This window comes from Otolemur garnettii, unplaced genomic scaffold (assembly GCF_000181295.1).
Source record: "Otolemur garnettii isolate 467f Iridium unplaced genomic scaffold, OtoGar3 scaffold00146, whole genome shotgun sequence".
Lineage (NCBI taxonomy): Eukaryota > Metazoa > Chordata > Mammalia > Primates > Galagidae > Otolemur > Otolemur garnettii.
Window position 1 is genome coordinate 1,220,685 of NW_003852541.1, and position 19,775 is coordinate 1,240,459.

The window sequence follows — 19,775 nt, forward strand, 5'->3', positions numbered from 1 at the left end:
GATGGAGGGGAGTGGTGGAGATGGAGGGGAGTGGTGGTGATGGCGGTGAGTGGTGGTGGTGGAGGTGAGTGGCGGAGATGGAGGGGAGTGGCGGAGATGGGGGGAGTGGCGGTGATGGAGGGGAGTGGCGGGAGATGGGGGGAGTGGTGGAGATGGAGGGGAGTGGTGGAGATGGAGGGAAGTGGTGGTGAAGGAGGGAAGTGGTGGAGATGGGGGGAGTGGTGGTGATGGAGGGGAGTGGTGGAGAAGGAGGGGAGTTGTGGTGATGGAGGGGAGTGGTGGTGGAGGTAGAGGGGAGTGGTGGTGAAGGAGGGGAGTAGTGGTGAAGGTGGCAGAATATGAATGTGCTTAATGTCCGTGAACTACACACTTAAGAATGGTAAAGACAGTGTATGTTATGTTAATTCACAATAGAAAAGTGCTTTTCAATAAAAGTGTGAGTGCTTATATCTAATGAACAGAATAGCTGGCTGAGCACCATCCACAGGCCTGAGTGTTGCCTATGGTCTCCACACCTCCACCAGGAGGGCAGGCGGAGAGTGCCAGGGCCAGGCACTGTACTAAGCTGGGACCAAAGCTGGGACACAAACCCATCTGCTCCACAGCAAGGCCAAGCTGCCTCTGCTCAGCCCCACCGCCTTCACATGCAGTGAACAGGCCACACTGCGCTCTTCACACTTGGTCCTCTGATGGGTGCCACACCACCCCTCGTTCCCTGGCCAACTCCGACGCATTCTGGCGACTAGGCTCCAGTGCCTTCTCCCCTGTGCAGCCAGTACCCACCCCCCCCAGGAGGACACGTCACTATCTTGTGTGCTATTTCTATGTGCTCCTTAGCACGCTTGGCCATCACGATTGATTTACTTGTCACTCTTTCCTAGAGATGTGCCCTGGAAGTAAGGGCTCCTCTTTCTCCCCCGCTGCCCATCTCAGGATCCACAGCACCAAGGACCACCTCATAGAAGATGCAGGAGCCTGGGCCCCTCCCAGTCTGTGGAGCTATGTTGATCTGCACTGTGGTTTTGCCAGAGAATTAGCCCCAGGAGACAGAGGCAGAAGGGCAGAGTATTGTCAGAGTCAGGGCATACACTGTGTGAAACAAGGCCTATCCTTTCCCTCTGCTTGGCAGCTCAGGAGGAGCAGAGGGTATGGTGTTACAGCCAGGCCTCTGTGACTCAGCAGCAATTGACCTTGGAGAGGCCACTTAATCTCTCTGAACCTCAGAACAATGTGAGTCCTACCAAAGACTTTAAAATTACAAGGTGCTGTGAAGACTACAGGAGAAGATGTATGTGGCAGTCCCAGGCACGGGGTCAGGGGGACACCACGGGTCTGGCCTCCACATGGGGTGTTCCCCTCTGTGCACATCCACCCTACACAACACAGAGTCCTAGTCTGTGCAGATGTCTGACTCCCAGTGGGTTTCGAGGCCCTTCATCAACTGGGTCATGGGCCAGCTGCACATCTCTGTGTGCTGTACACCTTTTCTAGAATCAAAAGCTCAAGATTAATTTAAATGCATGGCATTAGCAAATTCAGAAGCAGAAACCAAAACCGAGCTACCCTAATTGATAACAAAAATGTGCATGAGGCCCTCTCAGCCACTTGGCCCAAGGGACCTGCAAAGGGAGGACAGCCCTGCCACAGCCTCCCTGATACATCTTCATGGGTCACTATGAATAGAGGGGTTAGGACAATGCCTCGGGGTCAGCACTAATGGGTAGTGGAGGTTTCAGAGAGGACAGACTCACATGTTATCTGCAGATGCCACCGAGTATGTTTAGAAAATAAGCCTGGCAAACAGAGGAACATTCCAGAGTAGAGGGCACACTGGCCACAGAGCTGGAAGTGACAGGATGAGAACTCATGAGCACTACCAAACTTGAGCAGGTGTGCATGTCACTAGAGGAGGGGCACGAAGCCACTGGGACAGCCCAGCACCTATCCTGTAGGCACCTGTGAAGCAGGACCACAGTCCCCATACCTGTGTCTTTCCCAGATAGAGGGAAGAAAAACAGCTTAACTCTGGGCACTGTGGCCCATCCAAAGCCTTCTGAACGAGGAAACCCAGTGATATGTGATGAAGTCATGTGAGCTTCTAAAGAGCTCTCTCTCGGGCTCAGAGCACCTTCAGTAAGAGCTGGAAGGGATGTGAGCAGCGCTGGGCCTGGATAGCACTTCCCACAGCACCCTCAAAGTAAGTCAGACTCCCTCGTCCCTAGGTTGGGTGGCAGGTGAGACCGCGTCCGTGATGCCCTCCAGATGCATTAACATGCCCAGGGCCAAAGGCCAGACCACATGCCCACCTCCAGCCACGGGTCCCTTGTCACTGTTCTCACAAGTCCTAGGAAACCCTGCTTGATCCCATTTCTTTAGTGAGACTGTGCCCAAGATTCCTGGCTGGATGGACGAGTGCTGCTTCCAGTGTTTTCTGGGACTGTGGGCATAGAGAGTGATTTCCCTCCAAGAACCTGGATAGGCCTGGATGGCTGGTGGGAACATGAGGTGGGGATGGAGCAGCGCTGGGGCTTCTATGCGGTGAGCATATCCCAAGAACCGAGTCACATAATTCTAAATCCAATTCATTTGATGGTAAAGAAGCCAAGTAAATGAAATACTTTTACTGTGCTTCTTACCTGCAAGTCAGAAGGGATTTTTTATTGGGCAGCTCTAGTCTAAATACCCCTGGGCAATTCATATTCCTCTGCCAACAAGCCCAGGAGTCACACCAGCAGGATGCTCAGAAAGCATGGACAGTGCACTGTGATGCCTCCTTTCTCCAGACTCACTGGTGTCAGCTACGGATGCACTTGCTCTGAGCACAGTGACCTGGCATGCTGCAGGACGCCACGTCCTCAGGGCCCTCCCGCGAATAGCCCAGGGCCTGCAGCCAGGGGCTCACACTCACGTCTGATCTCACACTAGCCCACCCTTCAGGAAGTGTGTGTTCCCACCAGCCTGGACTGGCTTCCCAAGAGAAGTAATGCCGTAGAAAGCAATGCTGGCAATGAGAGTAGCTGTCCAGATGGCATGGGGCGGGTGTCCAGCCTCCACAGTAATCAGAACACATAGAGTTGACCTGATCATGCCAGTGAACTCAGTAAGATTTTCATGCGGAGCACACTCTCAGCTGCTGTGGTCAAGACTTGTTTGCTTTGATCAACTAGAAACTGCTATAAAATATTTCTGAGGTTTTTAAGTTTAGCAATGAAAGTTGACATTGGCTAATCCTGCAAGGAGACTGGAAGACACAACACACGGAGTGAAGAGCTGGGGGTGTGGGGTGCGGAGGTAGGCGAAGGGGGGAGAACGGAGAAGAGCTCACTCCTGCACCTTGTTATCATTCCTTTTCTGTTTTACGAAATCACAGTATACAGGCTAGCGATGTATTAATGAGTAACCTAATACATCCAAGTGCTCTGTGGTCACTTGGCCCAATCTCTGCACTACCAGTAGAAAACAAGACCAAACCAGCCCCAGGTCCTGAAACCCCGGGGCTGCTGGCTTTCCCGATGCTAACCTGTGCACCCTGACAAGTGAGGTTTGCATCTTTGCTGCTTATGAGGATCCAGCGCCTAAAGGAGGGTCTGATGTGAAACAGGCTGAATGTGAGTAGAGGACAAACCTGGCCCTACCACCACCCCCAAAAGCGTGAAAGCCTAATGTGCCTGTGCAATCTGCCTGTGGAAGCAGGCAGCACCCACAGGATGTGGTCCGACCTTGGTCCATGCAACTGCAGGGTCTAAGGCCCATGGGAGTCTGGGCTGACCTTGGCCTCCTGCAGCACATGTTCATGGGGTCTGGGCCTACCTTGGCCTTGCGCAGCACGTGCCCGCGGCAGGGGGAGCTGCCCGGCGCCGGCTGGCTCCTCTTCAAGACAGCTGCACTGTTCACTGGCACGGGGCCCTCTGCATCACTCGTGTCACAGCTGGAGATGGGCGAGTTCTCCAGAGTCCGATGCCGGAACACCGGGGACTGTTGACAGAGAAGGAAAACCCTGTGTGAGGAACGGCTTCCAGGCCACCAAAGTTTTCCAGCAGAAAAATAGAATATTTTCAAGAAGAAATGGGTTTTAGAAATGAGCAAAAATAACAAGGATAACCATGTAGTCAGTGCCTAATTCCCAGAGCACCTTTCGACCCCACTTCACAGACGGGAAAGCTGAAGCTCAGAGAAGGCTGACTGCCTGTACATGGCTGGGATTCTTCTCCCAGCCTTCTGCACTGGAAGTTGGGCTCTTCTGTTCATGTCGTGAGGCCTCTGAGTTGTCCCCCTGGGTGGTGCTCTGCACCGTTCAGAGCTTTTCCATAGGTTGGCTGCCCTGAGGCCAGGCAGCAAAGCCCCCAGAGGTGGGGCCCAGCACCAGCTCCTGGAACCCAGCACCCTGCGTGGCTTGCTGGAGCATAGGCGCTGATTCCGCTGAGGATCCCTGACTGCTCACAGCACAGTTCACATGTGCCAAAGGAATAGACTTTCTGGAAGGCTTAGAATAGAATAAAATGTGCCCTCAGTTGCCAAAGTCCCATCTTTGGCTCTTCCAAACAGCTTTTTGAAAAAAATGTCCATGGTCTGCTGTACTTGCTCAAATGGGTCTCCAGGGAATAAACTCTTCCTATCACTACTGCCAAAATGTGTAACGTAAATACTATCACTCAAGGCATACAGAATGTCTTTTTAGGAGAATCGTGGTTCAATTACCATTAAAGTGGGGGGGTTCTTGTGGGGGTTTACTGGCCACAGATCCCCAAGCAGCCATCTTCTACCTACATTCCAGACATCCTAGGAAATGGCCAGGGAAGCCTGAGGACAGTGACGGGCAGTGCCTCAGACCATGCCATCCCCTCTGCCACCTTAGAACAAGAAGCTTGTGGGGGACCATGTGTCCTCCTGCCTCAGGTCACCACAGACAATAGGCACAAGGGAAGACCACCCACCCCATACTAGAGATGGTCCCAGCCATTGCCACTCTGCAACTGTAGCTGACCTTGTCCTCTTCCCGTCAGATGCTGAGAGGCCCAGGACACAGTGCTCAGATTCTGATCCCCATTGCACCCAGCCCTCCCTGACCCTGCTTTATAGCTTGGCAGAGCCCTGCTGACATCTGGCATAAATGCATTCAACTGGCTGTCTCCCCTCACGAGAATGTGAGCCTCACAAAACAGGCATTTGCGCCCACTGTGGTCACAGCCCTGGGTCAGGAGGTATTTCTGGCACACAGACAGAACACAGCACATGCATATACACACACATAAACACCTTTGCATATGTGTAATATTTATCATATTTAGTATATAAATAATTATTAAACTATTGTATAATTTCTACATAATTATAGTATCTATGAGATAGTAATACATATTATACATACGATAATAGCAGTAAAATTTTATAACTATCTACCTGTGGAGTGAATGGGGTACATGAATGATACACACGGGACGGGGAACACACGACTGCACGAAGGGATGAACACACATGTGGGTGGGCACTGTGCCGAGGGCTTCTGCACACACAAGCTTATGCAGCAGGCAGTATCTTTGTCTCCATTAAGAAAATTAAGAAAATGTAGATAAAGATACTGGAAAGATACTGGGAAAAGCTGGAGCCTCGTGAAGTTAAGGAACTTTAAACCCTGGCCTACGTGACCCCAGAGCCTGTTCTCCTAAACACTTGACCTTGCTGTGGCTGAAAAGACTATAGCAGAGCTGGTGACAGGGCAGCCACGGCCCCCTGAACTAGCTCTGCTAAGCAGGAGGCTGGCTGTCTTCTATAAGTCAGGGAGGTGTTTGCTGAGGAGGAGACTGGAGTCTGGGGAAAATGAAGTGATGGGGAGCTCACACGAACTCATCCTGGTTCAGCACTCTGCCCTGTGGCCTGGAGAGGACCCAGAAGCAGAGCACTTAGGATGTTGACAGGGTGAGGACAGGGTGCCCTGCCATGTTTCAGCTGAAGCAAGAACGGAAACCGGGCCGTCCTTCACCAGCTATCAGGTCTTGTAGGTGAGGTGACTTCTCTGGGCCTCAGTGCCCATTTGTAAAATGGAAGCAATAACATCTGACTTGCAAGACTGTTGACTCAACAGAATAATCAATCCAAAAGACAACATGAGTTCTCGATGATCATTAGCTGAACGAGAGGGCAGAGGAGACCCTAAGAGAGTGATTTTCAGCTGATGTGCCGTGAACACTTTTAAAGACCATTAATTAAATTATTATCAAAAGAAGTTTAAAACACAATAAGTATATTATTTTTTTTACTCTCTTTTTTTTTTTGAAGTTTTTGGCCAGGGCTGGGTTTGAACCTACCACCTCTGGCATATGGGATGGCGCCTTACTCCTTTGAGGCACAGGTGCCGCCCCAATTTTTACTCTTTTTTTGATCAACATAATGTAAGTGTGCCGTGATGTGCTGTGAGATAAAGAAGGCTGAAAACTCTGCTCACAGTGATGATTCATGCTGGGAAGATGATGCCCTTTGTCCTGCTGGATCCTAGAGGACACAGACTATGTTCATTCAGGTCAGTGTCCCCAGCACCTGGCTTAATTTCTAGTCCACGCTGGAGACTGTATAAAATGTGCTATATCAAATTACATTTTCTATCTAATTAATTTGCATCAAATTAGGCCTGGTTCAAAAGAAACACGAAAACCGGACCTGTTATAATCAGATTATGCAAAGGAGAAAGAAACAGACTTAGAATTTTCATTTCCACTTAAGAATTTCAATGAAAGAGACAACTTAGCGTTGAGAACCTGAACTTGGATGGAGAAAGTGAGTGAAGCGGGCATGAACCCACCCTGCGTGGTGCGTGCTGAGGGACAGTGTGCCGGCTGCGAGGGGGCCCTTCAGCACCTTCTCCGGGTGCTTGTGCCCTCTTGTCACCCAGGGCCATGCCGGTCTCTGAAGCAAGTAGATAGGATGCTTACCTGTGGACTCGATGTCCCCGACTTAGGCTCAATGGCCAGCCCCAGAGTGACACCGCCCGCCAGCGCCTTCTTCAGGCTCTCCTTGACCTCGGTGAGCTCCAGCTCCAGGTTGACACGCTCTGATTCTTTCTGCCGACACTCCTCCTCCAGCCTCTTCAACTTGTCCTCCAGGACACCCTGGGTCTTCCTGCCTGGAACCCCAGAGGGACACGCTGCTCCAACATCAGGCACAGACTCTCCGAGTAAGAGGGGAAAGGACATCTGGCCTGTCTCAGGGTTTCTGGAAAATGTTTCGGGGGGAGCTTCCCTGATGCAGGTCCTTCCTGCAAACTGAAGTCCAGCTGCTCTTCACAGGACCAGAGTCCTTCTCCACCACCTGCCTTTACTGCAGCTTCAAGGACACAAGCAGGAAACGGGACTCTCTGATTCTTACAAATCCCAAATCTTAGGTCTAGGCCTCAGTGCACTGACTTAAAAATGTGGAACTCAAACTGGATGTTTCCCAAAGGTGCCATTGCCCTAACACGAGTCTGACCATTGCTCTTTCCTGATGCCTTCACCAGTTACTGAGTCAGCTTCAATCACAAGCAGCAGCCAGCTAGCTTCCCTGTGGGACTTGGTGTACCTTTCTATAAGGCACAGAGGCTTTACTTACTTCATTTGAGATCTGTTACAGTGACCTCAAATGGCAAGCACTATACCCACTGGACAGAAGAAAGAACTGATCTCAAGAGGGGAACAGACTGTGCTGGGCCCTGGATGGTGCTGGCCAGCACTCAAGTTGTCTTTTTCAAGGCCAGAACTCTCCCAGCCTTCCTGCATCCCGCTACCCTGAGGGCTGGGGGAACAGGAGGAGGGAATGCTCCTGCCTCACTAAGCTCAATGCCCCCTCCCATTCTTGGACTTCTACCCCTCCCAGGTACCCCCACCCCAGCCACATCCTGCCTCCTCTTACAGGGTCAACCTGACTCACTCACCCACACCTGTCCTCCCACCCTGAAGCCCCATCAGCCCCTCCCTCCAGCTGTAGTCAGGAAAGGCTCGAGATGTGATTAACTCCTTGCCGTGCACGAGCTGACTTTCTTTAACCTCCCAGTCCCGGCAGCATCTGTACTGCAACTTTTCTCACCCCCAGGCTGCAAAAAACCCTAAATCTAAAGACTAAGATCTGCCCCAGCATAAGACCCAGCTGGGACTGATGCAGTATACATGTGAGCAGTTCCGCCCCAGTGTCAGCAACTAAACACCCAGTTCCTGCTGGGAAGAATCAAGAAGCTGGGCCCAATGTACTGTTCTAACTCCCGACTCAGCTTCCCAGACAACTGTGCCTTTCTTTACTCTTAGTCCCTCCCTGGGAGTTTGGATTCTACTCAACTGGCTTCCTCCCTGATGAATTCCAGGACTCAGACACTGCCTTGCTCTCCCTGTCCCTTCTCAGGGGAGAGAGGGCTACTTCTCCCTATGCAGAGACCGCTTCTCTTACCTGGACTTCTGAACATTACTTATCTGTGTGGGCTGCCCTGCTGCAGAGAAATCCTGCTGATTCATCTGATACAGTGACCAGAATCGACTGAGACCCGCAGACACAGGAGTCATCCTGCAGATGATCTCTGGTCAGCACCTAAAGCTGGATGGAGTCCCCAGCATCGCTGCTGCCTCAGTGGGCAGCCTGAGGGTCAGGCCTTGGCCACTGCTACATAATTCAAACATACTGGCACCTGCTGTGAGCTTATCAGCAATGCTTGCAAACCCAGAGAAACATTGTGTGGACTAATGTCCTCTTACTAAATAAAACCATAGCCTGGGTGAGTCCCAGATCCTTTGGGCTAAGCAGGACTAAACATACAATCGTCAACACAGTCACTTTGGGGCAGTCAGAACCAGAACTTTCATACCAGCATTGACTTCAATGGCCGCTCGAAGGTCTTTCCTTTCTTTTCGGAGCTGGGCCAACCTATTCCTCAGGGCTTCTTTCCTCTTGAGTAGCTCCTCTTCTTTGGTCTGTAACCTCTTGGCATCTGCTTCTACCCGGTTCTTGCCGTACTTGTACTGGTCGGCATCTTCAAAAGAAAAAACAGCAGCCACAGCAACTCAGCTTTAATCAGCAGATAATGGGGTAATTTGTAAAGTTTATTAATCAGCTAACTCAGTAAACTAAACTCAAAGCTAGTTATTTGGATAATTCAACAAGGAAAAATCAGGACTGGTTTGAACTAAGCATAAAAGTGACTAATTCTAATTTTCTGATATTCACTGAATCAATTATTTTTAAAAGAGAATCTTAGGAAATGCATTTAATTTCCTTTCCTTTGAGGCATACAACTTATTAATCTTCAACAAGGTTGAAAGTGAACATTCTAGAATTTGAAAAGATAGGAATCTACTACTATCAAAAATAATGTCCTGGGTTTACACAGTTTTCTGGATTTTTCAAAACACCTCCATAGCATGGCACTATTTGCTCCTTACAACCATGTGGTCTGTTTTGCTCCGCCTTGATGCAGCATCCCGGTGTGAGAGCACCGCCTGGAAGCAGGTGAGCACAGGGGAAATACTTGCTGAGTGAATAAACGAAAAAGGAAAAAATGAAGAGGCAAGACAGAAGACTATCTGGAGCCTGTCTATGGGTGGCCCTTGCCACCGGTAGCTGCTAGCTGCACAGCTTTGAACAAGGCACTTAATTCCTTTGTGCCTTCGTTTTCTCATCTGTGAAAGCGAGATAAGAGCAGGTAGTTCCTGGAGTTGTTATGAAGAGTAAATTGATTATTTATAAAGCACTTTAGACAAACACAAAAATAAGCACTACACAAAAGCTTGCTTAATAAAATGAATAAATGAATGAATGAAAAGGAGACTAGTTGGGCGGTGCCTGTGGCTCAAAGAAGTAGCACAAGTTAACTCGGCACCAAACCCCAACCCTGTGCTCTCCTCCTCTTGCTATGTTGGCTTCTCTATGATAGTAATTTGGGGAAGAACACTTTGGAAAAATACATTAAAGAAATGAAGCTTCTAACAAATCTCTGATCAAGGATCACCAATTTCGAAGCTTCAACTATCTCCCAAATGCTTGTAACAATCACTCTCACCTGACTCAAAGCCTTCTATGCTTTGCGCACACCTTTACCATTCCATGTGGCGCCTGTCTGACTCACTCACTAGACGAGACACTGCTTTGGGGTAGAAGCCACGGAGGGCAACATAATGGCTCATAATAAAAACACTGGACTCAGAGAAGTGGCTGTAAATCACACACTATCCCTTCCTTGCTAAATGATTCTGGGAAAACATTCAATCACCCTAAAACCTCAGCTTCACCCTCCATAAAGCAGGAATAAGGAGGACTACCTTCTGGTGGTTATTAAAAAGTTAGATCTATGCACCTTAAAAGAAACCTAGCCAAATGATCTGATGCCTGGACGTAGTGGCCACTCCCTAACAGGTGTCTCCACAATCAGCGATGACAGACACCCCAGAGCCTGTCCACGCGGAGACAGGATGGGAACATTTTTAGCACCTGTTCTAAAGCCTGGATTTGCCAATTCTTGCAGGGTAAGCCATCACGATTTCAATAAAATATTGCACTTATGAAGGCATAGAGAAAGATATCACTCTCCAATTTTCCCCTCACCAAAGAGAAACCCCAGAATGCTACTAAAAGGATTGGCAGCCTGAGGACAACCAATCACAATGTGCTCGTGGCTAAGGTAATGATGTAATCTGCAAACTGGGCCAAGTCCAAACTCTACCACTCCACACATTCATTTCTAAACTAAGGTGTTTCCCAAACAAATTGCAATGGCATGTGCGATAACCTAGGAATTTCCATACCTTTTGGTCCCTATGCAATAAATCCTGGACAATCTATAAGGCAAGTAGCTAGATTCAGGAAAAACACAGAATGCAATTATTTGCCCGTTTTGTTGCCATGAGATGTCACCAAAGGTAATAAAAATTCCCTACAGAAGGTCTTATACAATAAAGGAATAAATCATTTAGGAAATAAAACAAGCTTAAGGTACAGAGAGGGAAATACTGTGGCAGCCAACACTTTACGTGATTCAGCTCCTGCTTAACAAAGCTTTCCGGGCACCACTCATCCTTTTCCCTACTATCCCTTCCCCAAACAAACCTCACTAAAAAAGTGAGTATGAACACCCCAAACACATCAGCGAGATAAGACAAAGTAAGTCAGCACCCTAAATAAATGATAGAAGGATGTGGCCCAGCTGGCTGCCAACCTAGCTCCTTGAATCATACACCCGGGTAGAACAGAGACAGAAGATTAGTAAAGAACACACGAGTTTCCCTGGGGCAGAGCAGCACAGTGCTGCTCACCAGTTCCAAGGCTTGTCCAGGTAAATGGCCACAGACAAAGCCAGGCTTTGTTTTGCAGTATGCCACAGGGCAGATGGGTGTCAGCCTCTGTCCCCTTCACACCTGCTGCAGAGGTTACCAGCTGGAGCCCACCAGCCTCGTCTCCATCTCCACTAACGCACAGACTGGTCTACTAGTTGTATTAATCTGCATCTGAACACTTCTAGCATAAATCCCAAGTAACACTGGCATGTAACCACACCAAGCCCAGTATTCACTTCTAAATCCCAACTTCCTCCTCTGGGAAAGCTTCTCAGACAAGCCTGAGGGAACCTGGAGCTCCTGAGCCTTGTCACACCTCATGCTGCAGCCCTTACTCTGGCTTATATGCATGTGTAACTCTCTGCTGGACAGAAGCCACTTGCTGGCCACTGCTCTCTCTCTTATCCTGACACTCTGAAAAAAGCAGAGTGCCTTGAGAAAATGAACGCTGCCTGGCTGGATGGCTGATCAGACATCCAACATGATGAGCACTAAGGCAAATATGAACACACAGAGATAACAGTTTCTCTCTGGGTGCACCTGTCTGCGCTAAGCGAGGGGCCCCACATTCAGCGGCTGTGCCTCTCCTGTCTTGCCCTTCTCTGGCCAATCGATTTCCAGCTAGATTCGCCAGCTTTGAGCCCACAGGGGAGCCACTTAATCACCTGGAGATTCTTTTCTCATTTGCACAGTGAGGTGGATGGCAATATCTCGGTCTATGAAGTGGCCATGAGAAATAAACGGGGAGGGAGAAACGGCAGCATGCTGTAGACTGCGCCCGCCGCGGGATTAGTGCTTCCTATAAATCCTGCATTACTCTAGTGCTTTTAGGTACATGTTTCACCGCAATCGTTTCGATTGGCGTTTCCGCACAAGCCACTTGTCTATGTCTAACAGATAAAGGCTGAGTTTAGAATATTTACAGACGTCAACAGCAGATGAGGGACACAAACCAAAGTGCCCCAACACAGAGCCCGGGGCCACCTGGAGCTGCTCGCACTGCATCAGTACCACAGCTAACAAACCAGCTCAGGTTTCCTCCCACATGCAAGTCGTAACGTTGGGTTAAAATCATCGCTTTCCTCAAACCAGCTGAAGAGTAGGAATGCCAGAGCCCCTGGTGCCAGCTCTAACCATCCTCCAAACTGGCACTGCCTGGTAAGCAGGCCAGAAAGCCCCAGCTTTGCAAACGGCACTTAAAACCAGAAGCACGAAAGTCAGGATAGACTCACTGGAAGCTGTCCGTTTCACACCGGCCGCTGCATCTGCTTTTTTTGGCTGACTGCTCAGAGTCTTCCCTTTTCCTGTGACCCCGTTAGATGCCACTGGGGGCTTTTTGCTCTTCAACTGTTGAAATAAACATATAAGAAAATTAAAATCAAAATAAAAGGAAAAGTCTTTCTTTTCTCTCTGTAGTAATTTCTTTCAGTCTCTTTTTTTTTTTTTTTTGAGACAGAGTCTCACTATGTCGCCTGTGGTAGAGAGCTGTGGCATCACAGCTCACAGCAACCTCCAACTCTTGGGCTTAAGTGATTCTCCTGCCTCAGCCTCCCAAGCAGCTGGACCACAGGTGCCCGCCACAACAGCTGGCCATTTTTGGTTGTAGTTGTCATTGTTGTTTGGCAGGCCCAGGCTCTGATGTATGTGGCTGGCACTTTAACCGCTGCACTATAGGCGCTGAGCCAGTCTCTGACTTTTTAAGTAGAGTCTAGCACAGATGAAAAAAATATGAAGGTAAAAGAAAACCAACGTAGTTTACAAACGTTTACTATTGTGACTTTCCTGGCATGGCTAAGAAGTATCTAGCATCAAGTATCAAAATTAAATGAGGCTGGTCAGGCACAGTGGCTCACGCCTGTAATCCTAGCTGAGCAACAGTGAGACCCTGTCTTTACTGATATTAGGGGAAATAAAACAAAAAACCCAACTAGCCAGGCATTGTGGTGGGTGCCTGTAGTCACAGCTACTTGGAAGGCTGAGGCAGGAGAGCTCTTGAGCCCCAGAGTTTGAGGTCTATGAGCAAGGCTGATGCCATGACACTCCAGACTGAGTGACAGAGTAAGACTTGGTCTCAAAAAAGTAAAAAAATCAATCAGGTTCTCTGGGATGTCTTGGCTGCAATGCTGCAGAAGTCACACATTTCTGCTGGGAGATCACAAACGCTAACCATGAAACTGGCACAGGCAGCTGACTGTGTAGAGCCTTCTGTGGAGACTGTAAAGTCTGCTCAGGAGAAACAGCTTTTACTTTAGGGGGATGCTTTCGAGGGCAGTAGCGTGACCCTGAGTTATAGCTGCTTCCTGCTGCTCCCCAGGCTTTCCTACTGAGTGCCACCCTGAAGGGGAAGCACCTGCCTTTGACTCGGCGAGGGGTCTGAGGAAGGAAGCAAGAGAAGCCTAACACAGAAGAGTGAATAATCTGGAAACTAAATCCCCACTAACCACAGGTTTAACAGAAACTAAATAGTACCCCTACTTCTTTGATTGCTGCAAGCCAACTGATGCTGTATTTTGTTATATTACGTGTACCCTAGTTGTGTAATAAATTCAGCTCAATAGCAAAGGCTAACTCTAGCTCTCCAAGCCCATCATAGTGTATTTCCTTTCATGGAGGGCTGCGGTTTGGGGGAGGCATATGGAGCTAGCTTCAAATTGCAGCTCCATCATTTGGAGATGCTAAGCAAGTCATTAAGCTTTCTGAGCCTCCGTGTGCTCATTTAAAAATGAAAAGATACGGACACCTCCCCACACTGTTCCTGAAAAGATTAAATGATGCAACCATACACATATAGCACATGGCACAGACCAGACACACATACAGCTAACGGCACACACCACGCACACATACAGCACACACCACACACACACACACAGAGCACACACCACATACAGCATACAGCGCACTGCACACACCACATACACCCCACACACCACACACACAGCACACACCATGCACACATATAGCACACGGCACACACCATACATACACACAGAGCACACACCACACACATAGCACACACCACACACCACACACACCACACACACAGCACATGACACACACTACACATAGAGCACATCCACACACACATACAGCATCTTGTGAGTGTTCAGTAAGTGTAAGGTCTCTCCATTAAATAATAGCTTCCCTCTGAAGCACCCAAATGAGGACCGGAGACCTCTGGGTAATATACAGTTCAACATGCAACACTGTTTCCTATTTAAACAAAAGCAAAACCAGAGGAACAGCAATAACATAAAAGCCCCAAACGCATCTCTGTATCGGAGGATTCCCAGCTATCCTGGAGAAATCCCAAATGTACAAAAATGGCACATGTGACTTCATGCTTTTCACCGACAGTGACTCTCACACCAATAAAAGGATAGATCATTACATGGACACATCCGCACTTAGTAAATGAAACATATACCCTACCAGGCACTGGCAAAAACCCTGGAGGACAGGGACCTGCTCCCTCACCTGACACAAATGTCTGGGCCCCTCAGATACACACACTCAGAATCTCCAGGGATGCGATCTGAGCCACTGTCATTTAAAAATCAAAACAAACAAAACCCTTCACATTTGATTTCTGATGAACCCCATATTTTGGGAGGTGCTATTCTAAGCTACTACTACCTAGAACTCTAGGATCTTACCTGGTTCATGATTTTATTAAGATTACCCAAAGAATGTAGAAAAAGAAAAGAAAAAAATTAAAACACACCCTTTTGCTTTACGTTAGCATTCCTACATGAAGTATTGCCCTTGTTCTTTTTAAAATCTTTGCTTTTAGTTGACATAATTCACAAAATTTACAGGGGAATTTTTCAAGAATAGAAGGAGTGCCAGACGCAGGCAAGGAAACACCATACTTAGATAAACTATGAACTAGTTAGGAATAGTTGTCAGTTCCTTGCTGGTCAAATTGCAAATTATATTCTAACTGAGGGAAAAATTGTGCTCTGCTTTTGCTGAGTCCTGTTTAGTACGTGTTAGAGGAGTGTGACTTAGAAAGTTGATTCTAGAATATCGTAGAAGGAGATGCTGTACCTGGGAGCTGGGCCCGAGAGACGCCCTCCCCACAGAAGAGGTATTAGTAACAGACGGAGTGGAGGCAGGGTGTTTGTAATGGTTAGAGGACAGCTTGTCAGCAGACAGCCTAGAAGCCTTCCTGTCAGCAGGAGAGTAGCGGGCAAAGATTTTTGGAGACGGCAAGTTATCGTACAGGCCTGCGTTATCATAGAGCACCTCTTCTCCCAAGCCTCTGCTACAGGACGCAGGAAAGCCATCTTCAGGTTCCCACTGCAACACACACAGCTTTGTCGTTAGTGACTTGGACACAGAAAACAGCAGATTTTAGCATAAAGAGATATCATTTAGCACAGCATTTAGTGAAGCTTCAGCAGCCCCAGCCCCTAGTTGGTATCAATGAAACCCTCCCACACACACGTGCACACAGGCAAGTGGACTGACTCTAAAGAATCTCACTTCAGGGGTCTTAAGGAAAAGTTACTTTTTCCCCTTAAACTGTTCCCAGGGCTGTTGGCTTATGAAATTTTTGTTTTTTCTGTTTTATAAAGCAGAAAAAACAAAAACAAACCCTGATTTGACATTTCCTATTCCAGAGAAGCAGAGTTTGGAAGCTCCCCAACCCCGGATGTGGAGGTGAAGTGAGGAGGGAACATACTGGCTCTACCAGAGACACGTGAATCTCAGCAATGTGATTTCACTTTGCAGCACTTCCTGGGTTCTGACCAACACCAGCTCTTTAACCTCCTCATAACCTTAGGAGGCAGGAGGAAACTGAGGCAGAGACAGGTTAAGTGGCTGCCAAGAGGCAGAGCTGGACACGTGATGCTGCCTCTGAGCCGCAGGCTTTCCTGGGCACAATGACCCCTCCACATGTCTCCACGTGCACTGTACAAGCCAATGATCTAAGTACAGGGCAACGGTCCTCCTGCGTCCCTCTGTGCCATGCTTTCCATGCCAAGGAAGAAAATGCCATGACCAAAACACAGTCTGTAAGGGAAGACATCACATCATGACGGAAAATGGGATGCTTCCAAATCTAACTGATATAATGGCATTATTTTAGTGGAAAACCTTTAATGAAAAACTAAAATAGCTACATGCCATTTCATGTGACAGAAGAATTTGAAAATATAAACATTAAAGCATAAATTCAAACCCAAACTAATAACCACAGCCAGAGCCCTTCAAGTTTTAAAGGTCTTTATAAATTGCTTGCATCACGACAAAGGCGACATGAACCCTCATACTCACTTCACCCTGTTTTTATAGTTTTCTGGGCAGAGGTCCTTTCAGCCAGACTATAATTACAGCCTTTTGTTTTAAAAATAGAAAAGATTTTTAATTCCACAGTAGGAATTTTTTTCCTTGCAATCACTTTGCTATGTCTATTTTTGTGCTGCTGGGGACCAATCTACAATCTAAAAATAACAGCACACGCAGATACGCTGGCTGTGAGAGTTCTGTAATGACAACCTAGCACGTATTTATCCCAAGCGATTAAAATGGTCTAGACTAGACTATCATTTTCCTAAAATACCCAGGATTGAGTCACACGGGAGACTCAGAAAATACAAGGGACCTCACATAAGTTTCTAGATTAAAAGTGTGAGTAGGCCACTTTCATCCTGGATTAATCATCAGGAAACAATGAATGGGTACAAATTACTAAGTTGAAATGCTGCTAAAAGGACGGATGTTGGTCATAAAGTACAAGCTTTATAAAACCTTGAAATGAGTCTCTCCAAAAAGACAAATTACCTGGTAACAGGTCTGACATGTAGAAAAATAGTTTAAGGAAGGGTCTGCACAGAGAAAGCGCTTAGTAAGCAAAACGCATGAATATACACATAGACATCATGTCATAAAGCCTCCACTGCCAGCCCAGCAGCGCACACATTCAGAGACAATTCCCAAACACAAAGTCCTCCGAGAACGGCAGATTTTATTTCCAAAACACCTAAAGCAAACTCATTCCTGGGGTAGCTGGACCAGGGTGCTCAAAGTCTGAATAGCATGAGCCGTGGGGGATGATGTGTGCAGTCCTGGGCTCCCATGCCATGCAGCTCACACCACTGTCCAGGGTTAGGGATATGCTCGGAGAACACCGTGGAGGAGCAAGGATGCCAGGGGGGAGGGCCAGGGAAAGGATTCTGTGCCATCTTTCCAAAATAACTGAAGGCTAAGATCAAAGGCTCAGAAGAGCACATCATTTCCAAGATGAGTTGGCAACTAGAGCCTAAAACCACAGACAAACCAGTCTGTAGAGAGACACCAGTCAAGACACAGTACACATGGAGGCCAGAAGAGTTTGACAGTGGCATTGGCCTGAATCACGGGCAGACACTATATGGAAAGCCCTGCTCTGCACTGGCCGCCGGATCTAGGGTGGAATGTAAAGGCAGCTGGGCTGCTCCCTGATGCTGTCCCGACCTGATTGGACGGATCTGGGGGTGAGGGGGGTATGAAGGCGGCTGGGCTGCTCCCTGATGCTGTCCCATGTGATTGGATGGATGGAGGGGGGGTATGAAGGCGGCTGGGCTGCTCCCTGATGCTGTCCCCACGAGCTGCCATTACCCTGCCCAAACCCAAGGCGCTGGGCTGCTCCCTGATGCTGTCCCATGTGATTGGATGGATCTAGGGGGGGTATGAAGGCGGCTGGGCTGCTCCCTGATGCTGTCCCCACGAGCTGCCATTACCCTGCCCAAACCCAAGGCAGCTCTCCCCTCATTGCCTCACTCCTGCTAGACTAGGGTTGGGGGGGCTGAAGGGACAAATAATATCTCATCTGTAATTTTTAATCCCTAGCACAGAGCCTGGCCACTAGGAGTCACCAGCAAATAAGGCAAGGCGTGAAGAAGGTGGGGAAGAGGAGGTCGCTGTTTAGAGCCCAGTAGGGGCCCTGGCAGGAATGCAGGGAGAGAGCACTTCCAAGCAGAAGGCCCAGACAGACCCCAACCCCCAGACCACCAAGCAGAAGGCCCAGACAGACCCCAACCCCCAGACCACCAAGCAGAAGGCCCAGACAGACCCCAACCCCCAGACCACCGTGTGCCTCCTCGCTCTGGACACACTCATCACGTCCGACATGAAGCACAGTGACCTCCTTTCCAGTCTGTTTACAATCAAACTCTAGGAGTCTTTAACCCCTCCCTGCAGGGGCAGGTGTGGTTTTGTGATGCTAGGTAACAAACAGCTGATTTTGATAGCATCCATTAAGATAGAGGAGAAAAGTCAATCTGTAAGAAAATAGTCTAAAATGTATTCAAATGCTGAAAAAATAATAACAGACACACTCTGTGCCCACCTTCGTAAAACAACATAGGCGCCAACTTTACACCCACCCCATACTGGGAGACAAGACCAGGCCTCTCACTCGGCTGCTAGCCCGTTCAGGCCTCATCTCCGTTCAGGCCTCATCTCCGTAGGGCTGGAGCTAGATACAGGGCCGGGTGAGAGCAGCTGCTCAGTAAGCACAGTCAGATGAGCAGTGTGGGGACATTTATCAACAAGTCTGCTGATTACACATGAGACAGAAAATGCTGAGAGCAAATTTAAAACTCCTAAGGCCAAACGTGGAGACTAGCTTGGTACCAAAGAGCTGCGACTAAACATCTCCACTGCTTATGTACAGATATAAAATAATGTCAAGCTGGCCGTCAGGGCCCAGTTATTCCACATCGACGAGGGAAGTTACCTTGAGTTTGAAATACAGTCATTACTCACTGTTCCTTCCTGATGGTGATTTTTCAGCATGTTTATCATATCTAGAAATTAGCTATTCATCGATAATTTACACTGTGTTATATTTTGACTTATCTAGTTATCTGAGTTATTAGTTACTCTACCATTCTTTGGTCAATATTTTAATGTATACTGATGTTTAATTAATGGCATTGACATTAAATGACAAACCATCTTCTGGTGCCAAACTACCATGTGTTCAAATGTTAAGAACAGCATCTTTAAGCCAGCAATGGTGTGAAGAAGGTCAGAAGCAGCAGATGAGAGAGGAGAGATGGAGTTTTCCTCCTGCTTCAAAGCATTTTTTTAAAAGTCTTATCTCATTCAGACTAAAGCCAGGGCATTAAAGTACAGAATTTTCCAGATAGCCTTGCCTTCAAACAAAACCAACTGTTTACCCTGGAAAAGTGGCACACTCACCGAGCCGTTGATGCAGGGGACATCGTCGTAATGCAGCGCTGTCCCACTGGGGTGCGCGTAGCCGTTGGAGGTGCCCCCTAGATACGGGTTGGTAGATATGACACGCCTGTTCATGAAGCTGAAAGAAAGGGCGTAAGTTAACATCCAAAACCTTTTTTTTACCCCAATTAATCAACAAGTCTTCAGCTCTGCCTTTATGCCCAAGGCTGTATGAGAGGCCATGGGGGCAGAAATGGGATATTAGGCTGCAGAGCCTGGACACACCCCTCACCCATGAGACGAGGACGGCATGCCCCCTGC

At 48.3% G+C, this 19,775-nt stretch overlaps 1 protein-coding gene across 1 annotated transcript in view; it reads right to left on the reverse strand.

The window, feature by feature from the left end:
* The window catches only part of AFAP1 (actin filament associated protein 1), a 129,924-nt gene that overhangs the window by 2,929 nt on the left and 107,220 nt on the right, over positions 1-19,775 (reverse strand). Inside the window, exons 11-15 of the mRNA XM_003799141.3 lie at positions 19,476-19,593; positions 12,515-12,629; positions 8,822-8,986; positions 6,927-7,117; positions 3,811-3,975 (exon numbers count right to left, since the gene is read on the reverse strand). Coding sequence (XP_003799189.1) covers positions 3,811-3,975; positions 6,927-7,117; positions 8,822-8,986; positions 12,515-12,629; positions 19,476-19,593 — 754 coding nt within the window. The remainder of the gene's footprint in view (positions 1-3,810; positions 3,976-6,926; positions 7,118-8,821; positions 8,987-12,514; positions 12,630-19,475; positions 19,594-19,775) is intronic.